This window comes from Callionymus lyra, chromosome 15 (genome assembly GCF_982586985.1).
Source record: "Callionymus lyra chromosome 15, fCalLyr1.hap1.1, whole genome shotgun sequence".
NCBI lineage: Eukaryota > Metazoa > Chordata > Actinopteri > Syngnathiformes > Callionymidae > Callionymus > Callionymus lyra.
This window is the reverse complement of record NC_141832.1, coordinates 26,109,011-26,133,281: the sequence shown is the minus strand read 5'-3', so window position 1 is coordinate 26,133,281 and position 24,271 is coordinate 26,109,011. Positions and strand designations below refer to the sequence as shown.

The window sequence follows — 24,271 nt, the reverse complement described above, 5'->3', positions numbered from 1 at the left end:
GTCAGCTTGCAGATGATGCAACAATATGCAACTAAGATCTAACAAACTCAATGTTTTCTCTGAGGCCCCAGGCTAAAGTTAAACTTGAAAAAAATATGTTTTAGGTGTCCTCCTAGGTAAGAAGAAGATTCCCATCTTACATGTTGGAATACAACTTGGAGACCACGAGTCCTTTCATGTTTATCTTCAAAAATATGTAATATATAAAGAATTTATTATATTTGCTTGTAACAAGGTTGTTGGGGCATTTGTAAAAAGAGCATCTGTGGATTTATGTTTTTATAATAAAATCTATTGTTTCCTCTTTTTTTTTGTGATATAATGGAAAGAGTAATTAACTCCAAGTTAAGCACCTTGTAGTCGAGACAGAAAGATAATTACATAATCAATTGAATATTGTGGGTGAAGTATTGTTCTCTTCTCTTGTTCCAGGAGAATGGGAGGAGAGTGAGCCTCCTGGGGTTCTGGTATTTAACATGTAAGTAAGTAAGTAAATAAGTAATTTATATTTATAGAGCGCTTTACTAGACCAGGGTCACAAAGCGTGTAAACAATCAAAACAATGTTTCTTGAAGGAGTCAGTAGATGACATCCGATGAGTCGGAGTTCTTCCAAGCGATCGCGACTGCGCGTCTCATCCTGTCATCCTTTTAGATGTCTGTTTGTCAAATCAGTTTACTTGTTGTATGCAAATAAAGGCAACTCATAAGGCAATTGTACGCTCACGCTAATGTCTGAAAGCTTTTTTCATAACACTGACGTGTTCAGAGTCAGTGTTTGGTTTTGATTGTGTATTTGTGATCCTCCCAGCTAGACAAACAAAGGAGTGGACCAATAGTACACCCAACCACTTGGAAATACATGCTATGAAACTCAATCCCCGTAGGAAGATCAATGTACGTATATCAACAAAGTGCTTTTCACTTTTGTGTGGCAGAGAACCAGCTAATGGATCACTGACAACACATATGGACAATAAAGATCCTTTATTTGTTGTGCTATTTAAGGAAGTTGAAAGGATGAATTCGTGTATATGTGTGTTTGAGTGACCAGAGAGATATAAATATGACTGCTCCAGTACAAAAACACACATTTAACCAGTCTTGACAATGTGATGGTTTGTACTGGATAAAACAACACATCACAAGATCGGATCAGGTATGACAAAATTAGATTTGTTTTGATCAAAAATATTGAAAGTTCATTTAGTCCTAAGTGTGTGAGTCATTTGTTTATTGTCACAGTTTTACAATTACTTTAATGAAGTTGTGACAACCTCCCATCTTCAATTCAAATGTATTTATTATTTCTTCTTTTCTTTCTTTTTGCTATCAAGTACAAGAGGACAAAATTGTTTCTTACCTTTCTGTGTACATTCACACTGTGCTTTTTCCCTGGTTACTTTGTTATCATACATTCCACAAGCACACAAGGCTCTTTTGATGACCCTTAGTCAGAAATAAACTATACTATTTAAATAAAATAAAATAAAAAAAAGTAATACTTTTGGTTGTTTTCCATATTGTGTGTTAATTAAAAGAACACAAAATGTATTGCCCCTCAAATATATTGGTAATTACGTTTTTTTAAATCTTTCTCTCAAACATCTTTTTCCTAAATTGAATAACTTCACAACGATTTCTATTTCGTGTGAGTTTCTGATATCCTTTTATTCAGGGTGTCCCGTACTTCTCTCCCTGTGTAGCTTGGATAGGCTCCAGACCTCTGTAACATTGAAAAGATGATGGGTTTTTTTTTTGCTCAGTTATTGGGCAGTTTCAATGGAAATATTAAAAAAATATATTTGAATTTTGGTAATTTATAAAAGTTTTTTCCTGACTTGACTTTTTGTGTGAGGTCAATGAAATCTATTTAAATAGTGAAAATATAAGGGGGTTGGTTATGGTAAACGAGATTTTATCACCATCCAACAAAGTGGTTTTAAGTGAACAGGGCTTAATTTTCCAATAAAACACATTTTCTAATGTAAATTTCTAAATTAAAAGAGAGGGTTTTTAAAAAAAAAACACATACTGATGAGTACAATAGAGCCTAAAAGATCATTTTAAGTGACACTTAAATCAACACATTAGTTGCCCTTAAAGGATAAAGAAACAAAAAGTGATAATGATCGGAGAGACTTATATCTGTACTTTTACGAACCCTGTATAGACCTGTAACAATCTTGACGAGAATCTGAACGAAGCAGGAATGTACCATGTTTATACGGTTTTGCCACATTTTTTAGTGGCACATTTAGCAACAAAATTAGATGAGTACAATAGCTTAACTGAAATTGTGTACGGTGATCGGTTAAGGTTTCATTGAACTATAGTTGACCATCAAAGCAGAGTTTATAGCAGAGATAACTGTATTCCATAGCCATCAACACAGCTGATGATATATGCAGTAATTGATTTTCTGAGACTCCTGTGTTTGTCTCTGTGTCGTCTTGACCTTTCAAGTATTTATTTTGTTGGGTATTTTGTGATTGTTTAAGCGCTTTGTGACCTTGGTCTTGAAAAGCGCTCTATAAATGCTAATTACTTACTTACTTACTCACTTAATAAGTTATGCAGTGGAGTTGAGTCTATCCTGAAGTGAAAGGGATCCATCTATCCATCAATCCATCCACCCACCCATCATTTTATAATTGTTATTACATTAAACAGAGATGAATACCAGAAGTGTGAACACATGAGTATCCACTAAACTCCTGTATTTTTCTTTTTTAGAACATCTAAACATGAGGTTTTCTGTTCCGGTGTTTATTAATACAAACGGATGAAGACAATTGCAATTAATACATATATATCACAAGGATTGAATAATTGCCCAAAATGTTTTGATTAAACGTTGTATTAACCACTTCATCCACTTGTATCTTATTAGATTATAAACACATTTTTTTTGTATTCTTTGTCTCAATGGTTGACATCTGGAGTGACAGTTAAAAGTTTAGCGACTACACCTGTCGCTCTTTTGTAGGATACGAGTTAATCTGGCAACAGAGGCAAGACTTGAATGGATCTTAAAAGCTTACAGGTAACTTGTTTCTAAACTGTTCAGACTGCCCACTCACCTTCTCCTGCTCCTCCAGTACTTATCCTTATCAGATACTCGTAATTTGTATTCATATTGGTATTGTTTGTTCAGTATGAGTTGTGTTCATTTATATTTACATCAAGCTAAGAAAATTAATGATGAATGGTGCATGTCTGTCATCCTGTCCACCAATCATGATGATGGATTTCCAGATATAACATCATTTTTCTTTGTCCTTAGAATTGTTCATTTATCAACAACACTTGATATCAAGTTACGTTGTGTCCCTGAGCAAGACACTTTACCCTGATTGCTCCTGATGGTAGACTTGGCGCAGGTGTGCATCCTACTCCCATCAGTATGTGTGAATGGCTGTCAAAAGCACTACCGAATTTCCCCTCGCGGGACTAATAAGGGATTCTAAAAAAAAAAAAATACTATGTGTCTGTCGCTTCATTAATAAGCCTGTTTGCTGTTTTATGCTCAGGGGATTTTCTCCATTAGTATTGTTGTCCTTCATTAGTAAACACCCTCTTGCTATTGCTCTGTGTCTTGTTTCCTGTTTAAATTCCATGTGTTCTTGGATAGTTTTCTCATTTTTCCATGAGAAAATAATGAATGAAAATTGCTCCCATTGTGTCAACATAGTATATTTTCCAATTTCTGCTTATGCTTGTTGTTTTTGTCTTTCATCAAACTCAACTGTCATAATTTAAAAGGACACTGCATGACCCTGCCTGGTTTTGACCTTAAATTGCTTTTTATGCAAAAAAATATAAGGGCTTTAGAGTTTTTATGGCAGATATTTGTGCCATAGTCAACTATGCTACACACTAATACTGATAAGATATTACAAGCTAAAAAATGTTGGTGGTTTTAACTGCTATTGTTTTGGACTTTGCACTACAATGCCGTCAACTCTTTCTACAGCTGCTTGACCCTGAAAAAAAGGAAAAAGGGAACCTTTTTATACATGTAATTTAATTGTATCTACTTAAACCTTAAAACTTTAAATTAAACCTTTTTTAACTTTTTTAAATATTTATATGAATATCTATGGTTATTGAAGCATATATATTGTTATTAATATAGTTATGCAGATGTATTTGTAAGTAAATTTGGCCAGATTTCCCAATTGACATTTGTATTCCACTCTCAGTGCTGCTCTTTGTACTACTCTTCTGGGCTTGGCTTTGACTGACTTTGCCTCTCAGACACAGTTTAGCAACAGCTCAGCCAACTTGCATTATTAATATAGAAATGATCCTGCAGATAGTGTTACCCTAAGACAGCAGGGCTTTTATACTGAGGTGCCCTTTCTAACTAGGTATAGGCTGTCTGTCTTAAACAGAAGCAGATGTTTACTTATGCCTTAATTTTGCACATGCTTTCATTGCAACTGTGCCGCGGCCTCAATATGATGAAGCCAGAGGATGGATGGAGGTAACCAGAACAAGATGTGCAACTTTATAGGAGGTCATAAAGTGACGTGGATGTGGGAGGATACGATCATGGAACAGTCACACATACACACTCATACAAAGAGGAGGACACCTTTGAATGCTGGGACGCCTACAAGATACAAGATAGTGTGCCAGGCAAAATGAGGATACACAGCCGTGCTTATCATCACAATGACAATGGAAGACATATAAAGGAAAGCAAAGATTCTGTCAACAGGAGTGTACTCTGTTGTGACCTTTGGCCTGAGGATTTATGGATAACGTCTACTGAAGAAGGAATGCTACCAAACTATTGGATTATATATATTTTTCCATTTAATCCAAGTGAGACTCTGTGTGGTCGGTTAATGTCAACTTGTATGTTTAAGAGCTTTTGACACATCTAGAAAATCTAGTCCTACTTTTTTAATTCAAAAAAAGGATTTGGGAAACGCTTGAAGTGATATATATCTGAGCACTGAAACGGCCATTATGCCACCTAAAAAAAGTGACCCAAAATCTGGGACCAAAAAAGGCAAATCTGAGGACCAAAAAAAGGGACAGAAGGATGAGCACAAACGAGGTAAAGTCGATAAGAAGGAAGAGCCAGCTGTGGAAAAGGGGAAATCCGAAGGCAAAAAGGGGAAAGTTAAAAAGCCTGAAAGTGGGTCTGAAATGGAATCCGAAGAAGAAGAGATGCAAAGTGATAAGGATGAAAGTGAGGAGGAGGTACGACCAAAAAAGACTGCACAGCATGAAAAAGGAAAATGCAAAGCTGCTGTTAAAGGTGCATCGAAGGCGATTGCAGTTAAAGGTTTTAAGCCTCCTACAAAACATCCTCCTCCATTTGATGATGATGAAGAAGAGAATTCAAAGGTAAAACCAAAAGGAATGGCTGCACTCAACCTCAAAAAGATAAGTGATGTCAATCTCAAAGGAGCCTCCAAGGCCATGATTGGTTTTGCCCCAGGAGGGAAGAAAAATATGGCTGCAGCTAAAGTCCATAAGATTCCTGACACTAAAACTTATCTTAAGGGAGCCTCTAATGTAATCTCAGGGTTAACAGGGAAGTCTTCTCCTTTCAGCTTTTCTTCTAAGCCACAACTACCAGTTAAAGCAAAAACAAAGAGAAACCTAAAAAGCACGTCCCGTCTCTTTTTACGCCTTTCTAAGAAAAAGAAGCCTCCCACAGAGGGCAAGCCTCTTCTAGGTAACAAGCTTTTTTCAGGGTTTGGAGCTAAATCCACATCTGCTGATAAGAAACAGGCTCTGTCAGGCTTGAGCCTATTTGGTAAGAAAAAAGAAATTACCAAAGATGTCACCAACCCCAAAAAGACGATTAACCTATCAGGTCTTAGCAACAAGGGTAAAATGGCCACAGAAGCAAAAGGATTACAAGGAAAGTTCAAAGGCATGTTTGGAAATAAAAAAACAAAATCTGGATTTAAAGCAAAAGGATGGATGTTAGGAAGAATTGCTGCAGCAACAAACTGGTTGACTGGAAAATTTTTGAAGACAAAAGCCAAATATCATCTTGGTGGAGAAGGGTTGGGAAGAAAGCATCTGTCATTTGTAAACAAAGAAAGACAACATTATTATTACAACGACGCATATGAATATAATGACTATGGATATGATGATTACAATGATGGACAGAGATCAAAAGGTTATGTTAACCACCCCTTGCCTTGTGCCAACTATGACCCATATGGTGAGGAGGCAGAGTATTATGAGGATAATGAATGGGAAGATGAATATGAGTATTATGATGATAATGGCCCTTTTTATTATGATGATGAACATTATTATGAGGATGGTTTGGATTATTACAATTATCCATACAATTATTACAATGATACTCATGAAGAGTATTATGTTGATGATGAAAAGGACCATTACTATGGGGTTGATGGAATGTTGTATACAATGGAACCAGTTCAATTAGGTTACAATGACTTTTACAACCAGGAGGTAAATGGAAAGTACTTAAACGACTATAATTATAACAATGGAGTTTTAGATTCATATGGACATTATAATGAACAATTGCTTGGATGTACAGACCATGCAGGTTTTAATAGTCCCTTTCAGCACACTGTCCTAATGGACGATGGATTGGGCTCTGCTGATACTGGAAATATCTTTGGACAACATCAGCTTGCCTACCAAAATTTTGAGCCCACTCTGCTGGAACAGTTTAGACTTCCTAGGCCTCAACTAAAGCAATTTGGAAAACAAAGATTGGATGCGAAACATCTGCAGCAACCTCCTCATTATGTTCCTATGCTGTTTCCTTCTCTGCAAACAGTACCCCAAAACAGTATCTCTGTACCAGGTTTGCAATATCAGTCAGATATTCCTTCCTACAGCTTTGCACATTCCAACTACCCCCTGCCATTCACTGATCAACAGGGTTCCGTTCCAGATCTTTCGCAGACAGCCAATGATGAGCAATTAGGCCAGCAATATCATTTTCATTCCCCTCATCTATCCCAATCTGCTTATTTTGGCCAATCATCTGTATCTCCCTCAACGGAACAGATTGCCCCCAGAATTTACCAACCGCTTTACAATTGCGATCAAGTTATTTTTAATAGAGATCACATGTCTTCTCTTGCTCCTTCAATACAGCAAGAAATGCCTCCAATGGTGCATTCCCCTCAACAATCCCCTGTTTTACTTAAACGGTTTCAACAAAAAAGGATTATGCCTTTCCCACAGCTACACGGAGAACATTTGACAACATCATCATACGCTCCTCATTCTCCAATTTATTTAAGAGATTTTAATGCTAATAATCAAGGAGGAAAGCAGTTTTCCGCTCATATCAACAGTGATGTACCTCCCTACCAAAGCTCACTCATTGGCAAAAGACCAATGTCCTCTATCCATGTAGGGAGGAGATCAATTTCACCTGGCTCTCCATCATTACAGAGAAGAGGGCCTTTATCAATGGCCCGATCCTCTACAATTAAGGGGAAGAGGCCTTCTACTGTCCACAAGTCTCATTCATCTATTCAAACACATTCCCTTTATTCAAGTCAAGTAGCATCGCCAAGTCAATCATTTCGGAGGCAAGGAAGTCCTACACTTTCCCCAAGACTATCAAGAAGGCAGCAATCCCGCCCAGAAGAAGTGACTTTGCCTTCCCAGTTATCAAAAGGAATAAAAGAAATGTACAGTAGTGGGCGACCCCACTCACCAACTCATTCACCTACTCAAAGAGGGAGCCCAATTTCCCCTGACAGATCTCTGTCACCTTCAACAACCACAAAAAGACACTATCCCACCTCTCCTTCTCACTCGGGTATGAGTGGTCGCCTGTTTCCCACAAAGCCCTCTACTCGTAGGATGAGAGGTAGCATGTTGGGTAGACGTTCAGTACCAACAGGTGCTGTAAAACCATCACCTGCAAATCCATATGGATCACGACGCAGTAGACATCCTACTCGCCCTTTTACTCAACATGTTGCACCGTTAAGATCTTCAATCAAAGGAAACCCGGCATCTACCTCAGGAGAATTGGCAAGAAAAGTTAGAAGCCCATTGTTATTTCAAACTGACTCCAGGTCACTAGGATTCAGGGAAAGAAATGGAAGTTTTCAACGACCTGTAGGTAGGGGACATCCATTAGTAAGAATGGCAGGCACCCAGACTGCTCTACCCACCAGGCAATCTTTTAGGGCTCCTGCTGCTGGTCCTCCTGTGTCTCCACAGCCTTCATTGAAGCAGAGAGGCCCTCACTCACCACAACCAACACTGCACAGACTACAGGGTCGACCTCCATCTGCCCAACAATTTCAGAGCTTTTGCCCATTGCCCTTACTTTCCCAACATGGAGTTTATCCTCCAGTTCTCTTACCACAGATAAGTCCTCAGAGTTTTGGGCCGATGCCTTTTCAGTTTTCCACACCTGTCCTAAATCCTCTTAGTGGTGCTCAACAAACTTCTCAGACTGTGGCCCAATATAGCTATGCAACAATCGACCCAGGTCCTTCTCCAATGCTAACAAGTGCTATTCCAAATTCCCAGATGGTAGGAACATTTTCTCCTCCTAATTCCTCTATTAATCACCCATTCACTAACCATCCACCTGAGCATAGAACAAACAGTCCCCAACCACAACGGTTTTCTCAAAACCAAATACCAAATGCTGGGAATAAACTCCAACATCCCCAATTACGGAATTCAAGTGACACTTCTCCTACAACAGAATTACAAAATGAGTGTCTTTTAGGATCATCTGCTCCTTCTCATCCTCACTCACTACACCAATCCCCTTCTCTTATTACAGCTCAGCTTCTAAATGCTTCGTTTGTTTCGCCTTTTCTGCATCATTCTTCTTCAGTCACACTACCCACATCTGCAACTAAGAAAATTGCACTTAATTCAGGTACCATTCTTTCTGGTGGATTGCACCCCCATCTAATGCCTGGATCAATGATGAAAATTCCAGGAAATGTGCTTTCACGATTTTCTCCTGCACATACAGTTGACAATGATATCGGAAGTAGTGTAGTTTGTGGTGAGTCGCATTCTTTGCTGGCCAACACCTTGCAGAAAAAAAGCAAAAATCCCACAAACTACAGCCTCCCTGATGGCTCATTGATAATGACAAGTGAACCTGCTGATTTGGAGAGATCATCGCTGACCTCTCCAAATCTGTCCTCTGCCATGCTGAATCCTTCTTTGAGACAGGCTACATATCGGTTACCCAACGGCTCATTGGTTACCAGGACAGAGTCGACCCACACTCCCTTTTCTTCCTCTCCTATTCTTTCCTCTGCACTGTTGAATCCTAACATGAACAAAACTTCATTCAAATTACCTGATGGTACTTTAACATTTGGCAGTGGGCATGCACAGCAAACATCCTCACCTTCTGTTCTATCTTCTGCCCTCCTAAACAAAAATCTTCGGAACGCCTCTTATCAACTAAGTGATGGTTCAATTATTTTAAGACCTGGAGAAGAGGTGCGGAGTCATGAATCTTCAGTAAGATCGCCAGGACTATCTTCTGCTTTGATGAAAGCAAATCTGAAAAAGGCTAATTTGAAATTCTCAGATAGATCATTATTTTCAAGGAATCCGACACAAGACTCAACACCTAAGTCTTCTATTTCTTCTGTTCCTGTTTTATCTGCTGCGTTGTTAAACACAAGTATACCCGGTGCTTCTTATCCACTGCCACTATCACCGATCGTTACTAATCAACCACCTACTCTGAAGTTTTCCAACGCCCTAAATATACAGAACTCCCAATCCAATCCAGCCCTTTACTGTTTACGAGATGGCACACTCATGACTCGCACACAACCAACCTTTGCTCCAAAAAAAATGGACTTGTCTAATGCCTTGTCAAAGAATCAAAATCTCCGTCAGGTAAACTATCGTCTTGCTGGTGGAAGTCTAGGTCCCCCCACTAGCCCACAGTCTTATTCTTTAAATTTATCAGGTGCCTTGCAAAATCCTCTTTTGCAAAAGGCCTCATTCAATTTATCATCATTCCCTTTAGTGTCATCCCCCATGCATGGGTCTTGTCCTGAACAGCACTGGGCACAAGGCCTTGGAAATAAATCTATATTACATCAACTCGATATGAATATGTGTGACCTGGAAAGGCTATTACCCCATGGATCAGTACAAAACCTCAATAAATGGTCCATGTATAGTGACGGAGAGCTATCAGAACCACAAAGTGTAAATGGCCGTTCATGTCAGCCTGGACCAGGAGAGTGGAATCTAGGAAGAGAAGACGAACCGCGGGGAAACTGGTTTGACAAGGTAATGCTTTAATAATTGATTAATTTTTTGTCTAATTGGTAACGTGAATAAATATGTGTCTCTGCATTGTTGGACCTTGAGAACGAAAACATTTAGGACAATGTACATGTACTGTAGGTTTTTATTAAGTTCATGTTTTTCAGATGTATTCTATTAGAAGCCGACCAACCACAGGTCATAGAAACCAGCTAGAGGAAGATGGAGTCGAAGATATGACCCAGTTAGAGTAAGATATTTCAACTTATTTAAAATATTTGCAAAACATTCTATCATTCCAGGAGACATCTTGAAAGCAAAAGGTGGAAATTTAAACATTTCACACAATTTTCTCTTTCTAGGAAGATGCATGAAGGAGCTGTTCTCTTGAACCTGAAGAACAGATTCAGTAGGGAGCTCATCTATGTAGGTATCCATTGTTAAAAAAAAAAGCAGATCTGGCTCCATATAGTTTGGTTTTATTTTATGTAAAGCATGTTTTTTTTCATCTTTTTCTCAGACTTACATAGGTAGTATCCTGGTCTCTGTGAACCCATATAAGATGTTCAACATCTACGGGACAGACAATGTGCTGATGTACAAAGGACGTTCGCTTGGGGAGAACCCCCCGTAAGTCATTAACTCTTCCAAGGAGGCTGTTTTTAAATTAAATCTGGATTGATATAAATTAACCAACTCAGAATGGATTTTAGGCTTGTTATTTAGTTCTGTTTGGATGAAGGAAGATTTGAAGGGGTTAGAGGTCATTCTCTTGTATGGCTACCTGCTGTTACTGCTCAAGAGGTGTAGCATTTAAGAAGATGGATGGATAAACTTTGTTAATACATCTGGAAATCTCCTTCAGGAATTTTTTTTTCCATCTAAAAGCAACACAGACAATAGCCCTGGTCTAGAAAGGCGCTATATAAATAGAGATTATTATTATTATTATTATAGTTTCGTAAAACAGTATCAAAGTGCAATAAAAAGGGCGATAGATGGCAAAATCTAAGTATAAAGAACATAGATCAAAGATAAAAATAACACAAATAAAAGATTAGCTTAGATAAACTTTATTGACCCCTCTGGAGATCTCCTTCAGGAAATGGTTTTTCCAGCATACAGCAACACAGACGATAGATTCACAAAACAAGAACAAAAAACAAGAACAAGAACAAAGTGCAATAAGAAGAAAGTGCAAGATGACACCATCTAAATCTAAAGATAAAGAACATAGATCAAAGAAAAATAACAAAGTAAAGGATACAAAGATTAACATGGAATACGTCTTTTCACTCCACTTCTGCCCCCAAACCTCTAATTATATATAGCCTAATAGCATATGGGAAGAATCCTTTGTGCTCCATCTGTTTATCTGCTCACTTGTGACAGTGTTCAGAGGATGTCTCCTCACCTATGATGGACAGTAGTTAGGCAGAGATCTCCTCTCTGTAACTGTTAGCAGTGAGTCCTGATCAACCTGTCCATCCCCAACAAACCACAGCATAAAACAGGACACTGTCCACCACTGACTGGTAGAGTTTCCTGCAGATGTGAACTGAACGGTGACCAGTCCAGTTTACTGTCCAGCCACTCAATAAATATAAATGACTTACTTACTAACTAACTTATTTACTGATAGTTGTTGACTATCCACCTCGTCGCCTCTGATGGACAATGGACATGGCTTTATCCTGGACCTCCCAAAATCTCAATAATACATTAACGTGACTATAGTGCGAAATCTTTTTCTTCAGAGTTGACAGTTTGTAGTAACAATTGTTATTGCTTTGAAAACAGGATGGCCACTATCTTAACCCTTGTTAGGTTAGGTAGAACTTTATTATTGTATAATCTCTGGCTCAAGGTGACCTGGAGGCCGAAATCAACTATGTACACGGTATCCCTTGTTTTATCTCTGGGTCAAGGTGAACAACTTCACCAACTGCATTTGTATTTCTAGAAGACAGGCAGGTCTTTCATCTTAACCCAGAGCCACCGGGTCACCTTGATCAAGAGACCGCACAAGGGTCAAATACCTTTAGCTGTTGCAGTTAAGATGCTATTTTACATCTTGATTTTAATTACTGGTAGGTAAGTTACATTTTTTAATCCAATTATTGATTGAATTATATACTGTATTTTAATGAATTTGGCTCCTTGGTGGATTTATGTAATGTCTTAGGTCATGGTAAGAGACATGGTACAATTGTATAGATATCTATCAAAGTAAAACACTTTATTTAAAAAACTTTCATTTTTTTCTCCCATGAAGACATTTGTATGCCGTAGTAAACGCTGCCTATTCTAAAATGACAGATGCCAAACACAACCAAGTAATTATCATCAGGTAAGTCTTTTATCGTTTAATAACCAATTCTTGCTCATTAATACCATACAAACTAGGCAATGTAACAGTCGCCAAAATGGGTAATAATGCTATGTAGAGTGAAGAACAATTGCCGTTTCGATGGAATGTTGTTAAGGTGCCTGTTTTCTAAACAACCTTGATTTTCCTTGGCCAAGCTCAAATGCCGTGGTGTTTACTATTTAGCGATTTGCAGCTCAGATCGCCCTTCTCATTTGTGTATGAGCGTGTGAGAGGAGGGTTCACGTAAATGTCGAATTAAGGCCTCACCTCATGAAACTTTACCCTGATCTCACATTGCTTAGTGGAACGAGACAAAGAGTCCAGACAGAAGTGAAGCAAGGTGAGAAGAGTCTAATAATTGATGATTTAAGTGACCAGTACAAGGTGCAGCACCTCAAAGTGCATGTTATGGTTACACTTCATTGCTGTAGCCTACCAATACTCACCTTCACTAACGGATACAGACAAAATATATAAATATACAGAACATGTAAGTTGTTTCGAATTTTGACAGGCAGGTCTGATTGACATGGTGACTGAATGTTTTGTGCTGATTCTTCACATCTTTTTTGTTCTTGTGTTTCAGTGGGGAGAGCGGCTCTGGAAAAACTGAGGCCACAAAACTAGTCCTTCACTTCCTTGCATCAATTCATCATAAAGGAACTATAGGACAACAGGTACCCAACAAAGTTCTAAATCACCCTATTAAAAACACACAGGTCTGACAATCATTTTATGTCTATCTCTGCTGCTTGTCCCTGGTAAAGATTGAGGTATTGTGTCCTGAGTTGGTCCTTTGAAGCCATTTTACTAACATCTTTGCAGCTGTGTGTTGAATGTGTAAAAAATAGTGTCAAGATCTCTATTTGGTCACTCCGACTTAAGTTTCTAATCACTGGATTGCTTTTCATGATGTTATTTTTTCTGCTTTGGAGATACTTGAGGCTGCACCTCTGCTGGAATCTTTTGGAAATGCCAAAACTGTGCGGAACGATAACTCCAGTCGCTTTGGGAAATATGTTGAAGTCTTCCTCAAGCAGTGAGTTTATTATATCTTCCACCAGTTTTTAAAAGCCTTTCCCTAAATTCCATTCTTTATTTCACAGGGGTGTGATTTGTGGTGCAATAAATTCTCAGTATCTGCTGGAAAAGTCACGCATTGTATTCCAGGTGACGCTAAAATGTGAAGTCCGAAAATGTCAAATTATAAAAAGGTCACATTAAATCTGGTTGTTATCTCCCTCAGGCCAAAGATGAGAGGAACTATCATATATTCTATGAGATGCTGGCAGGTCTTCCTTCACAAAAGAAGCAAATGTTTTATCTCCAGGAGGCTGAGACTTACTATTATCTCAACCAGGTGGGCCCTTACTCTTAGCGGGCGTTCATATATAAGTTCAACCTGATCTGTATGTGTCTTCGTCACAGGGAGGGGATTGTGGGATAGCTGGAAAAAATGATGCTGAGGACTTTTGCCGTCTACTGGGAGCCATGGAGATTCTCCATTTTTCTGCTGATGACCAGTCAACTATTTTCAAAGTTTTATCTTCCATTCTGCACATTGGGAATGTCTATTTTCAAAGATATCAGGTGATGTCATACCTGACACTCTCTTTTCCTCCTAAAACATATGCAGGGATTCATTGATGACCTAACATTGTCTTTTTAATGGCGACCTAACCCTGAAAGAGAATGATAAATGTATGAGATAAGGAAGTGAAGTATTTCTAATCTTGCTCATTGCAGGGTGAGGGTCAGGATGTGGCGACAGTCGTGAGCGCTCAGGAGATCCGAGTGGTTGCCGAGCTGCTGCAGATTTCTCCAGAGGGTCTGCAGAGATCGATCACTTACAAAGTCACAGTCAGTGTTCCTCATTATAGAACAATGAAAGCCGTCATTCCCTTCTTGTTCAGTTTAACAGCTTGACCTCATGCAGACAGGATCTTTGTCTTTGTCTCTCTTACCTACGTATGCTGAAGATATTGAATCACCTTCAGTGTTGTTTACCTCCTTACACAGCAGGCCAATGATCCCACACACGGAAAAAGAAGCTGTTGGTGCTGTATTACTTCTTAAAGCTATTTTACTCTGTGCGTCTATTCTTTGTGTACTAATTTATAGCTTATTACCCCCATGTGCTAGCATGCATTGGTAGTGTACATTGTTGAAGTCTGACTTTACATTTTTATTGATGACATTTGGAACATATTATACATCTTTCTGTGGGCTTCAATGTTTTTCTGATCAGATTTTCTTTCAATATGTTTCAAAACAATGTTGAGAAATAATAACCTGATATTGACTTGTTTTATTCATTCAAGCTTTTGAAGATATGTTTTTTAATGATGGTAAAGGTGTATTTTCCACAGGAGACAATGAGAGATAAAATATACACCCCTCTAACTGTGGAAAGCGCAGTCGATGCCAGGTATTTGTTTTAAAATGAATTACTAAATATCATGCATAGTAGTACAAAATATAAATTAATGGCTATTTGTCAAATAAATGTGTCCTCAGATCGGTAACAAAAAAATCTGAATGCAACTTTCAATATATATTTTTTAAACATATACTATACAAATGACAAGCAGTTTTATCATACAGTATATGAGAAATAACTCAATAAATACTAACAATGCTCTTACAATAATATGATGGAAAATGCCAGATCTGATTACATTCAGAAACTAGTTTTAATTTAAAATTAAGTTGGTCAGAGAGAAAATCCCTCCCCTTTTGTGTGGAACCCCTGCTGTCACTGAGACTGTCTACAGCTCGTGGTCCTCATTTAACAATGTGACTGGCTGATATTTCGGCACTGGTGACCAAGATGAAACCCTCCTCTTGCTCGCCCTTCCGTTTAGGCTGTTTGATGTAATTGGCCCCTGGTGTTTTTTCCAATGCATTTAAGCATGCCATTGTGGAACCCTTTCTCAAAAAAGCAGGCTTAGACCCGACTGACCTCAATCATTTCAGGCCTTTTTCTAAGCTCTCATTGTTGTCCAAGATTTTGGAGAAGGTAGTCTCTGAGCAGTTATCGTTATCCCTGGATCAGAGCGACATCCATGAGAAGTTTCAGTCTGGCTTCCGCAAACATCACTCTACTGAAACGGCCTTACTGGAAGTGTCCAGTGACATCATGATGTCGGCTGATTCAGGTATAAATGCGCCTAACGATTTTCTCTAGTAGAAGAACTCACATTTCCCCGATCCTTAGAACCCTGCATTGGCTACCAGTTTCTTTTAGGATCAATTTAAAAATTCTGGTTCTTACTTTCAGATTTATTCATGGTCATGCTCCGTCTTACATCAGTGATCTAATCCAGCCTTAAACCCCAGCTCGGGCTCTGAGGTCTGATGGTTCCTCAAAGAGGGTTCAGGACCAGAGGAGAGAAATACTTCCTGGCTGTTGCTCCTAAGCTTTGGAACGATTTTCCTCTCCCTCTGTGTTTGATTGAGTCTAGTGACTCCTTCAAGAAACAACTTAGGACCTTTTTATTTGGACAGGCCTTTTCTTTAGTTTCTGGGACTCCTGTGTTTGTCTCTATGTTGTCTTGGCCATTAAGAGTTTTTAAATCTGTAGGTATTTTTTAACTATGTATTGCTTTTGATTGTTCAAGCGCTTTGTGACCCTAGTCTAGAAAGGCGCTTTAAAAATAACTGTTACTTTTAGTAACTTAATGTACTTTAATTAGATCAGTTTTGCATACCTATTATGTTCAAATGATGACTCTGATTCTAAAAGTAGGTAGATCTATAAGTGTGATGTTGTGTAGGGTGTTTAAAAAAGAAAGAAAAATGCTATTTCTGTGAATTCAGAGATGCAGTTTCCAAGATCTTGTATTTGCTGCTCTTCAACTGGCTAATAGAGAGAATAAACGCTCAGGTGTATCCTCACCATCACACTCTCTCCATCTCCATCCTGGACATTTACGGATTTGAGGTGAAATACTCGTAACATTTGATTTTACAACACATTAAAGGATTATCCTGATGCCTACATGATAACTTCTATGTGATGTGTTTGTGTGTGTGTGTGTGTGTGTGTGTGTGTGTGTGTGTGTGTGTGTGTGTGTGTGTGTGTGTGTGTGTGTGTGTGTGTGTGTCTAAAAGAGCAGGATCTGGTCTTCAACAGCTTTGAGCAACTTTGTATTAATTATGCCAACGAGTACCTGCAATTCTTTTTCAACAAGATCGTTTTCAAGGAAGAACAAGTACGACCTCTAACAGATACTCAGATTTATTAGTAAAATGAACATTTGTAATGTGCTTTTTGTGACCACCAAAAAGGAGGAATACAGTAGAGAACAGATACCTTGGCAGGACATCCCGTTTATTGACAACCAGCCCTGCATTGACCTCATTGCTGCAAAGCCTCATGGGATATTGAGGATTCTCGATGATCAAAGTTTTTTTCCACAGGTAAAATTGTTAAAAATACTAAACACAGCTTTATTAACAAAACAACTGTAAACTTGGATCAATTCTGGACATGTGCTTCTAGGCAACAGACCACACTTTCCTCCAAAAGTGTCACTATCAGCATGGCGGTAACCCTCTTTACTCCAAGCCAAAAATGCCCCTTCCTGAATTCACTATTAAGCACTTTGCAGGACGAGTGACATATCAGGTACCAAGTTTGTAATAACGTAAATCATGGTTTTTCAACATGTAAGGCGAGGGTCAAAGGAGGCCTACAGATGTGGGATTATCTTTTAAGCAGAAAACTAAAACACAAGCAATATCTTATATAATCTCATCTTCTACCACGTCATCCAGAGTTGGGTTATGGGGGCAGCAGCTTTCGCAGAGAGGCCCAGACTTTCCTCTCCTCAGCTTCATTATCTAGTTTTTATCGGGGGAACCATAGATGTTACCTGGCCAGCTAAGAGACATAATCTCTCTAGCGTATCCTGGGTCTCCTACATGGTCTCCTATTGGTGGGATAAGCTCTGAACACCTCATCAGCTAGGCATCCAGGTATCCTAGGCTTCTCATCCTATCTCTAAGGGAGAGCCTAGCCACCCTCCGGAGAAAATTATTTAGGCTTCTCATCCGCAATCTAGTTCTTTCTGTCACTACCACCATACGTGACCATGAGTGAGGGTAGGGATGGTAGGTAGGTCGACTTGAATACATCCTTTTTGCATATCTCCCTTTTAAACATTGTCAGTGCAGCGTTCACGTAAATGCTGATTCCGTCCCTAGAGAACACAGCCATTATCTGGGTATCTGATACCCTATATTCCCGAAGCACTCCCCACAGGACTCCCCAAGTAACATGGTCAAAACTTAGCTCCTGGGATCATTGGACCTCAAGCTACCACCTTAGTGTGGTGTAGGGTTCTTTAAATTTTGGTTTGTTTTGTTTTCACAAAATAATGTAATAATATGAAAATAATAAAATCTATTTATAATAATCGTTATTTGATTTAAAACGTAATATATAAATATAAATATATTATATAAACTCCAATTCTCATTAAAGCATATGTGGAAAATAATTATAAAAATATTGAAGATGAACTGAAAATATTTATATACGAATATTTATAAATCAATTAACTTTCTTAAGGTAAGAAAACATATTTGAGAACATGTGAGAATTGATGATTAATTTATAATACAAAAAATATATTTTTTAAATGCCTTATTTCCAATAATGTCTCAATGTCACTGATCCAGGTTCATGCATTTTTGGATAAGAACTACGATCAGGTCCGACAGGATGTTCTGGAACTTTTTATTCAAAGCAGGAACAAGGTAAGAAACAGCAGGATCAACATTCCTGTGGTTTAAATAATGATTTTGATGTTTTTACAGATGGTCTCAAACCTATTCCGGGTTCATGCTGATGTCGTTGGTCAGCAAAAAGGATCTCACATGAGAAAAAGCAGCACCATTACTCGGCGAAACCAAGCTGCCACCATCAGCAGCAAGTTCCAAATGTCCCTGCTAGAACTAGTGGAGAAAATGGATCGGTGAGCGAACAAAATGTGCAATGATGTGAGCTTCATTGTCGTTTTATTTTCCCTGAACAGATGTCAACCGTTTTTTGTGCGCTGCATCAAACCAAATCATATGAAGGTAGTTATTTCCTTTTCATAAAAGCAATCACGTTGTTTGTGAACTACATTTCGTGTGACCCATTTGAGTATCAACAGCAACCTGGTGCTTTTGAGGACGAGTTGGTCGACAGTCAACTGAGGCACTCGGGTGTGATGGAGACCATTAGAATCCGCAGAGATGGATATCCAGTCCGTATGCCATTCTATGCTTTCCTTTTTAGGTATAAAACATGCGCGCACGCACACACACACACAAACACACACACACATGGGTGGCATGTGATGTGTCAATATTGCTTTGCTTTACCTCTTATTATCTTTCTTCAAACATTTGTCCTCATCTTTATTTACCACATTCATGAACCTCATTGTTGTCTTCCTCTTCTCAGACAATAATCAGATCAACACTCTTCTTATAGTGAGCATGACGTTAGAGTAAAATTATTATAATGATCAGCTAGAAATATATCATAGAAAAAAATACTACGCCACTACCTGCACACTATGGCCCTGGATCTGGCTTCGGACATATGCGGTCCTATGATAGCACTTCCCATGTCCTCTCAAATATGTGTATTTGTGATTGTGTGTGTCCATGACTAATAGTTCGAGGCTAGTTTCTGTGTGTGCATTTAAATTACTTTATCCATTTGTATGTATTTTCTTTTATTACTTTTACCATGTAAATGACCTTGAGTATGGATTTTGTTGAATAAATAAAGATTCGCTCTTCAACATAATCTATGTATATGCACAGATATAAGTCTCTGGTGGCGCTTCAAGAGATTCCAGAGGCCACTGGAGAGAACTGCGTAAGGATGCTCAAGAAACTGTGTCCTCTCACACCTGGAATGTACCACATTGGAGTGACAAAGGTAAATCATTTTAAAATATCTAATGAAAACCAGGTGAAAAGTAAATGACAACATCCCGAATTTGGGACACTTCACCCATATTTCATTATCTTTAGTTGTTTTTAAAAGAAGACATTTACCAGCTGCTGGAGTATAAGATGGAATGTGCCCGCCATCTCGCAGCTCTCACCCTGCAGCGTTACACCCGCATGTTCTTCGTCAGGAAGCACTTTGTGTCCTTTCGCACCAAGATTATTGCCATGCAGGCACGGTGCAGAGGCTTCTTGGCGAGGTAATATATCTTGTTCTTGATACTTAATCTGTTAAATGCCTGCAAAGTCTGCTGTGGTACCATTTTCATTGGAAGACCTCTTCAGTTGATTAATGCTTGTGTAAGTGATGCCATGTATTATTTTTTTAAATTATGATTCTGATTATACATTAATTGTTATTTATTTATTTAAACTTTTAAATTCACTAATTGTTGTACAATTGAAAATACTTTTGGTGCAGAGTATTTTTTAACAATTTTTAAATAGTTGTCTGGCTAAAAGTTTGGAACATGAAAAATTAGCACTGAAGAAAATCTCTCCGTAAGTTAGATAAACTAAGAATGTATTACTGAAAATGCTCAACAAAAAATGGTGCTTTTGTTATGAGATACTTTTTTTAAATTTATAATTTTTTATTGACGTGATGTCCTCTAGGAATCTTTTTATGAAAAGAAGGCAGGTTCTTGTCAGGTTCCGCTCCATCGTCAAAATGTACGTCAGTCGCAAGCAATATATAAAGGTACTGTTTATTAAATAACCTTTTTTCTTTTATTTTGTGTTAAGTACATTTATGCTTTCAGAGGAAGTTTGAAGGCAGAAGAAATGTGGAGGAAGAGAGGAGAAGAAGAGAGATGGTAGGATTATATCTATGTTTGGATCACAGAGATTATTAACTAATTTTCTAATTGTTGGGAAGCTGCTGCTAAATATTTTAGATGATTAATTATTTTCACAATTTAACCAAAACCGTATTTCAGGACTTGAGCAGGCGAGAGGTGGTGAATGTCTCTCGTCTGGTGATCCCTGCAGAGCTGGGCTCCCTGTTGCAGAAAGCTCAAGGTCTGAAAGCATTGTCTCTGTCACTTGATATAGATAAAGGACAAACTGGTTGTTTCTGCTTCTCTGCAGTCAGAAGGGAGTTGCATTCAGATTGCTTGGCTCTCCTTCAAACGCCTCATATCCAGAAATCTTTGTCATGTGAACTCACTCTTCCTCTTGACATAAACAACTACCCTTTCTACCGCTATGTCCAGATCTACTTCCAGGTAAGACCAACCTTGTTTACATGTAAAGCATATGATACTAAGACAAACACAAAAATAGCTTTTTAAATTCAAATCCTTGCCTAAAAAGTATGGGCGCCCCTGTTTTAAGACGTTCGCTCATCTGCAGCTTATCTGTTTGTAATAGGAACCAAAAATTGGGATGTCAACAGCTCCTCTAGTGACGTCACTGACTTGTGTGGAGGAACCCCTGAGAGCAGAAGCCATTGAAATGTTTAACATGGTAAGTCAGAAAAATCTCTAGATTATAATTAAGTAAGAAAGTAAGTAAGTAAGTAGGGTCACAAAGCGCTTAAACAATCAAACAATACTCAATAAAATATATATTTAAAAGGTCAAGACAACACCAAGAAAAACACAGGCGTCTCAGAAAATCAAGGAAAAGCCTGCACAAATAAAAGTGTCTTTAGCTGTTTGTTGAAGGAGTCAGTAGACTCCATCAAGTGCAGAGAGAGGGGAAGATCGTTCCAAAGCTTAGGAGCAACAGCATGGAAGGATCTCTCTCCTCTGGTCCTGATCACTGATGTAAGGAGGAGTCTGACCACGAATAGCTCTGAAAGTAGGAACCAGAATTTTAAAGTTGATCCTGAAAGAAACTGGCAGCCAGTGAAGAGATTTAAGGATCGGAGAAATGTGAGTTCTTCTACTAGAGGGGGTCACAATTCTTTCTTTCAGAGCTATTCATGGTCAGGCTCCTCCTTACATCACTGATCTGATCCAGCCTTACACCCCAGCTCGGGCTCTGAGGTCTGTGGATCAGAATCTACTTATGGTTCCACGCACACGACTCAGGACCAGAGGAGAGAAATCTTTTCAGGCTGTTGCTCCTAAGCTTTGGAACGATCTTCCTCTCTCTCTGTGCTTGATGGAGTCTACTGACTCCTTTAAGAAACATCTTAAGACGTTTCTATTTGTTCAGGCTTTTCCTCTCCAGGCAAGACGACACAAACTCATGGATAATAAGCTCAAGATCAGTTTAGAGATTTTTCTCAGTTGATTGAAACCGTTTCTGGTCAGTTTTCTGCAGTGTTGAACTAGAGACACATCTTTGTCAAATACAACACCCAGGGTTAACAGAGTTTGACAGACTGGCCTAAGTCACTTAAGTACTGACTCAACCCTGGAATCTTATCATCAGGAATAATAACCAGAGTTTCAGTTTTGTTCACATTTAGCTGCAAAGTGTTTTCACTCAGCCATTGTTGATTTCTAGCAAACAATTGACAAAGCTGCTCAGCCTCTGGGGTTCATTATCTTTTTATAGTTTCACTGAGGAGCCACATAAAGTCAGTTAAATGGCCACTTTGCCATTATTTACTTGCTTACTTACTTACTTACTTTTAACCCTTGAGTCTCATTTTGTCCAGATCTGCTTCATACCCTTAAAAATGTTTTTAGGTGTTACGATTCATGGGGGACCCCTATCTAAATGGGGCACTAGAAAACTTGTTTGGAAATTACATCATCCAGCGCGGGCTGATGTCACCAGGGTTGCGGGATGAAATTCTGGCACAAGTTGTCAACCAGGTGTGGAGGAACACAAACCTCGACAACACAGAGAGAGGCTGGTTGCTGCTGCTGGCGTGCATCTGCTGCTTCGCTCCCTCAATAGACATGGACAAATATTTGCTCAAGTAAGAACAAGTCAAGAAATGAAAATTAAATCAATTTTTTCTCATGTTACATATTTGATTCTCCTTTAGGTTTGTATCAGACCATGCCCCTGCTGGTTTTCAGGTGCTACTGCAGCACAGACTCATCCAGGCCAATCAGAAGATGCAGTGTATCACTGAGCCCACCCTTGAGAGTGCACGCATCTACCCGCTGACTCTCTTAGAGTGGACTGCAAACAGGAAAAAAGCAAACATTGTTCTGCATGTTCACTGTTTTGATGGTAACTTCACTGTTTGACTCATCATACCAGAGCACCTATTGCCATTTTTCTGCAATCCAGTTTCTATGTTTTTTGTATAATCAAGTGGCATTTTGGTTGCAATTCTTAAATGAAGTCAACCTCTGGCCATAGGTCTCTGAACAGTAGATGAGTGTATCTGTTTCCCAGTGGTTTCTTTCAGTTTTGAGCTAATGGAACTGCTGAACACCTTTCGACTCTAATACCCTTAAGTTTCCTTGGCGGACTCACACAACAAACCTTTCACCTGTTTGGTATCAATTGTTGATCATACACCTGACTATAATTTAGAGATAAGATCTCTAACTATGTGTGTTGCTATTAGAATTGATGCTGGTTTGAAGGAAATAAGTAGTTATATATTGATATATCAGTTGGCAAATGTATAAACTCCCTCTCACCGAACCCTTTTTCCAGGCGGGTGGGTGGCCTGGGAAGTTCTTCACATCTTGACCTGTGCATGTTCCTGTACACTATACCATCTACCTGTTCATAGTGTTCCATGTATGCTTCACCTGCCGGCATCTTACATCCTGATGTTAGGTGATTGACTATTCTAGGGCCCTCTTTGTACAGCCTGCATCTGGGATTGTGCATAGTGTGGTAGATCATGTCCTTTATTGCTTCCTTTCTCAAGTCCTAGTCCTGTGCCGCCATGATAATGGCCCATTGCTCATGCTGTCCTGTTCACTCTAGCCCCCTTTAGCAATAGTAGGACTTGTTTATATCAGTCACATTTGTGGGTTTCTTTGATATTTTTCATTGAATGAGACATTCATTTTTTTTATGGTTTTCTCTCTGGGCCACCGTCTGGACTTCATGTAGCTTTGATGTTACCTCTGGATAGTGGCTCTGCAGCTTATATGTCCGTAATCGGAAGCGTTTGGGATGTCAACAGCTCCTCTAATGACATCACTCACTCATGTGGACGAACCCCCATAGATGGTGAGCAACTTCTACATTCAGTAGCCGGGTTTTGTTCACTCTTGGCATGCAGCTTGGTATCGTCCATAAAAACTGATGCTGATCTATTTCTAAGTAAGTAAGTAGTATCTAAGTTATTTATATTTATAAAGCGCCTTTTGCAGACCTTAGTCACAAAGCGCTTAAACAAAAGAAGAATACACAGTTAAAATACATAGTCTGCATCTAGTAGTCAGTCTACTTGATTTTTTTTAGCTTATGGTTCAGGATTATGAAGAACTGAGCCAGATATCACCACATTTGTAGGAGACTTGTGCAATTGGCCTCAAGGCAGCTCGGTCTCAGGCAACCCTCCTGTCAACCAGCATCTGGTGTTTTGCTACTCTTGTATTTTTGCCAATGTCTTTCTGTGTCCTGCTGATTCATGTGTCCACCTATCTCACCTGCAATTATGCTAGGTTGACACGTTTGGCAGATGTTTGCTAGATAGTTGAATGGGGCTGATTCCCGGGGATCTTTCTGAACCTGACTGTACAGACCTTAGTCAGCCATCCTTAGT

The 24,271-nt window shown here is 38.9% G+C and overlaps 1 protein-coding gene across 1 annotated transcript in view; it reads left to right on the top strand.

Annotated features, from left to right (window-relative positions):
• The first annotated feature begins 10,414 nt into the window (after nucleotides 1-10,414).
• myo15aa (myosin XVAa) overlaps nucleotides 10,415-24,271 on the top strand; it is a 36,346-nt gene continuing 22,489 nt past the window's right edge. Inside the window, exons 1-28 of the mRNA XM_087809081.1 lie at nucleotides 10,415-10,497; nucleotides 10,610-10,673; nucleotides 10,768-10,877; nucleotides 12,523-12,597; nucleotides 13,205-13,295; nucleotides 13,554-13,657; nucleotides 13,725-13,788; nucleotides 13,865-13,978; nucleotides 14,047-14,208; nucleotides 14,365-14,478; nucleotides 14,988-15,046; nucleotides 16,438-16,561; nucleotides 16,737-16,832; nucleotides 16,909-17,040; nucleotides 17,123-17,248; nucleotides 18,304-18,381; nucleotides 18,442-18,599; nucleotides 18,660-18,705; nucleotides 18,783-18,907; nucleotides 19,444-19,561; nucleotides 19,657-19,832; nucleotides 20,248-20,332; nucleotides 20,394-20,447; nucleotides 20,571-20,652; nucleotides 20,722-20,858; nucleotides 21,004-21,099; nucleotides 22,275-22,510; nucleotides 22,580-22,770. Coding sequence (XP_087665207.1) covers nucleotides 10,415-10,497; nucleotides 10,610-10,673; nucleotides 10,768-10,877; nucleotides 12,523-12,597; nucleotides 13,205-13,295; nucleotides 13,554-13,657; nucleotides 13,725-13,788; nucleotides 13,865-13,978; nucleotides 14,047-14,208; nucleotides 14,365-14,478; nucleotides 14,988-15,046; nucleotides 16,438-16,561; nucleotides 16,737-16,832; nucleotides 16,909-17,040; nucleotides 17,123-17,248; nucleotides 18,304-18,381; nucleotides 18,442-18,599; nucleotides 18,660-18,705; nucleotides 18,783-18,907; nucleotides 19,444-19,561; nucleotides 19,657-19,832; nucleotides 20,248-20,332; nucleotides 20,394-20,447; nucleotides 20,571-20,652; nucleotides 20,722-20,858; nucleotides 21,004-21,099; nucleotides 22,275-22,510; nucleotides 22,580-22,770 — 3,100 coding nt within the window. The remainder of the gene's footprint in view (nucleotides 10,498-10,609; nucleotides 10,674-10,767; nucleotides 10,878-12,522; nucleotides 12,598-13,204; nucleotides 13,296-13,553; nucleotides 13,658-13,724; nucleotides 13,789-13,864; nucleotides 13,979-14,046; nucleotides 14,209-14,364; nucleotides 14,479-14,987; nucleotides 15,047-16,437; nucleotides 16,562-16,736; nucleotides 16,833-16,908; nucleotides 17,041-17,122; nucleotides 17,249-18,303; nucleotides 18,382-18,441; nucleotides 18,600-18,659; nucleotides 18,706-18,782; nucleotides 18,908-19,443; nucleotides 19,562-19,656; nucleotides 19,833-20,247; nucleotides 20,333-20,393; nucleotides 20,448-20,570; nucleotides 20,653-20,721; nucleotides 20,859-21,003; nucleotides 21,100-22,274; nucleotides 22,511-22,579; nucleotides 22,771-24,271) is intronic.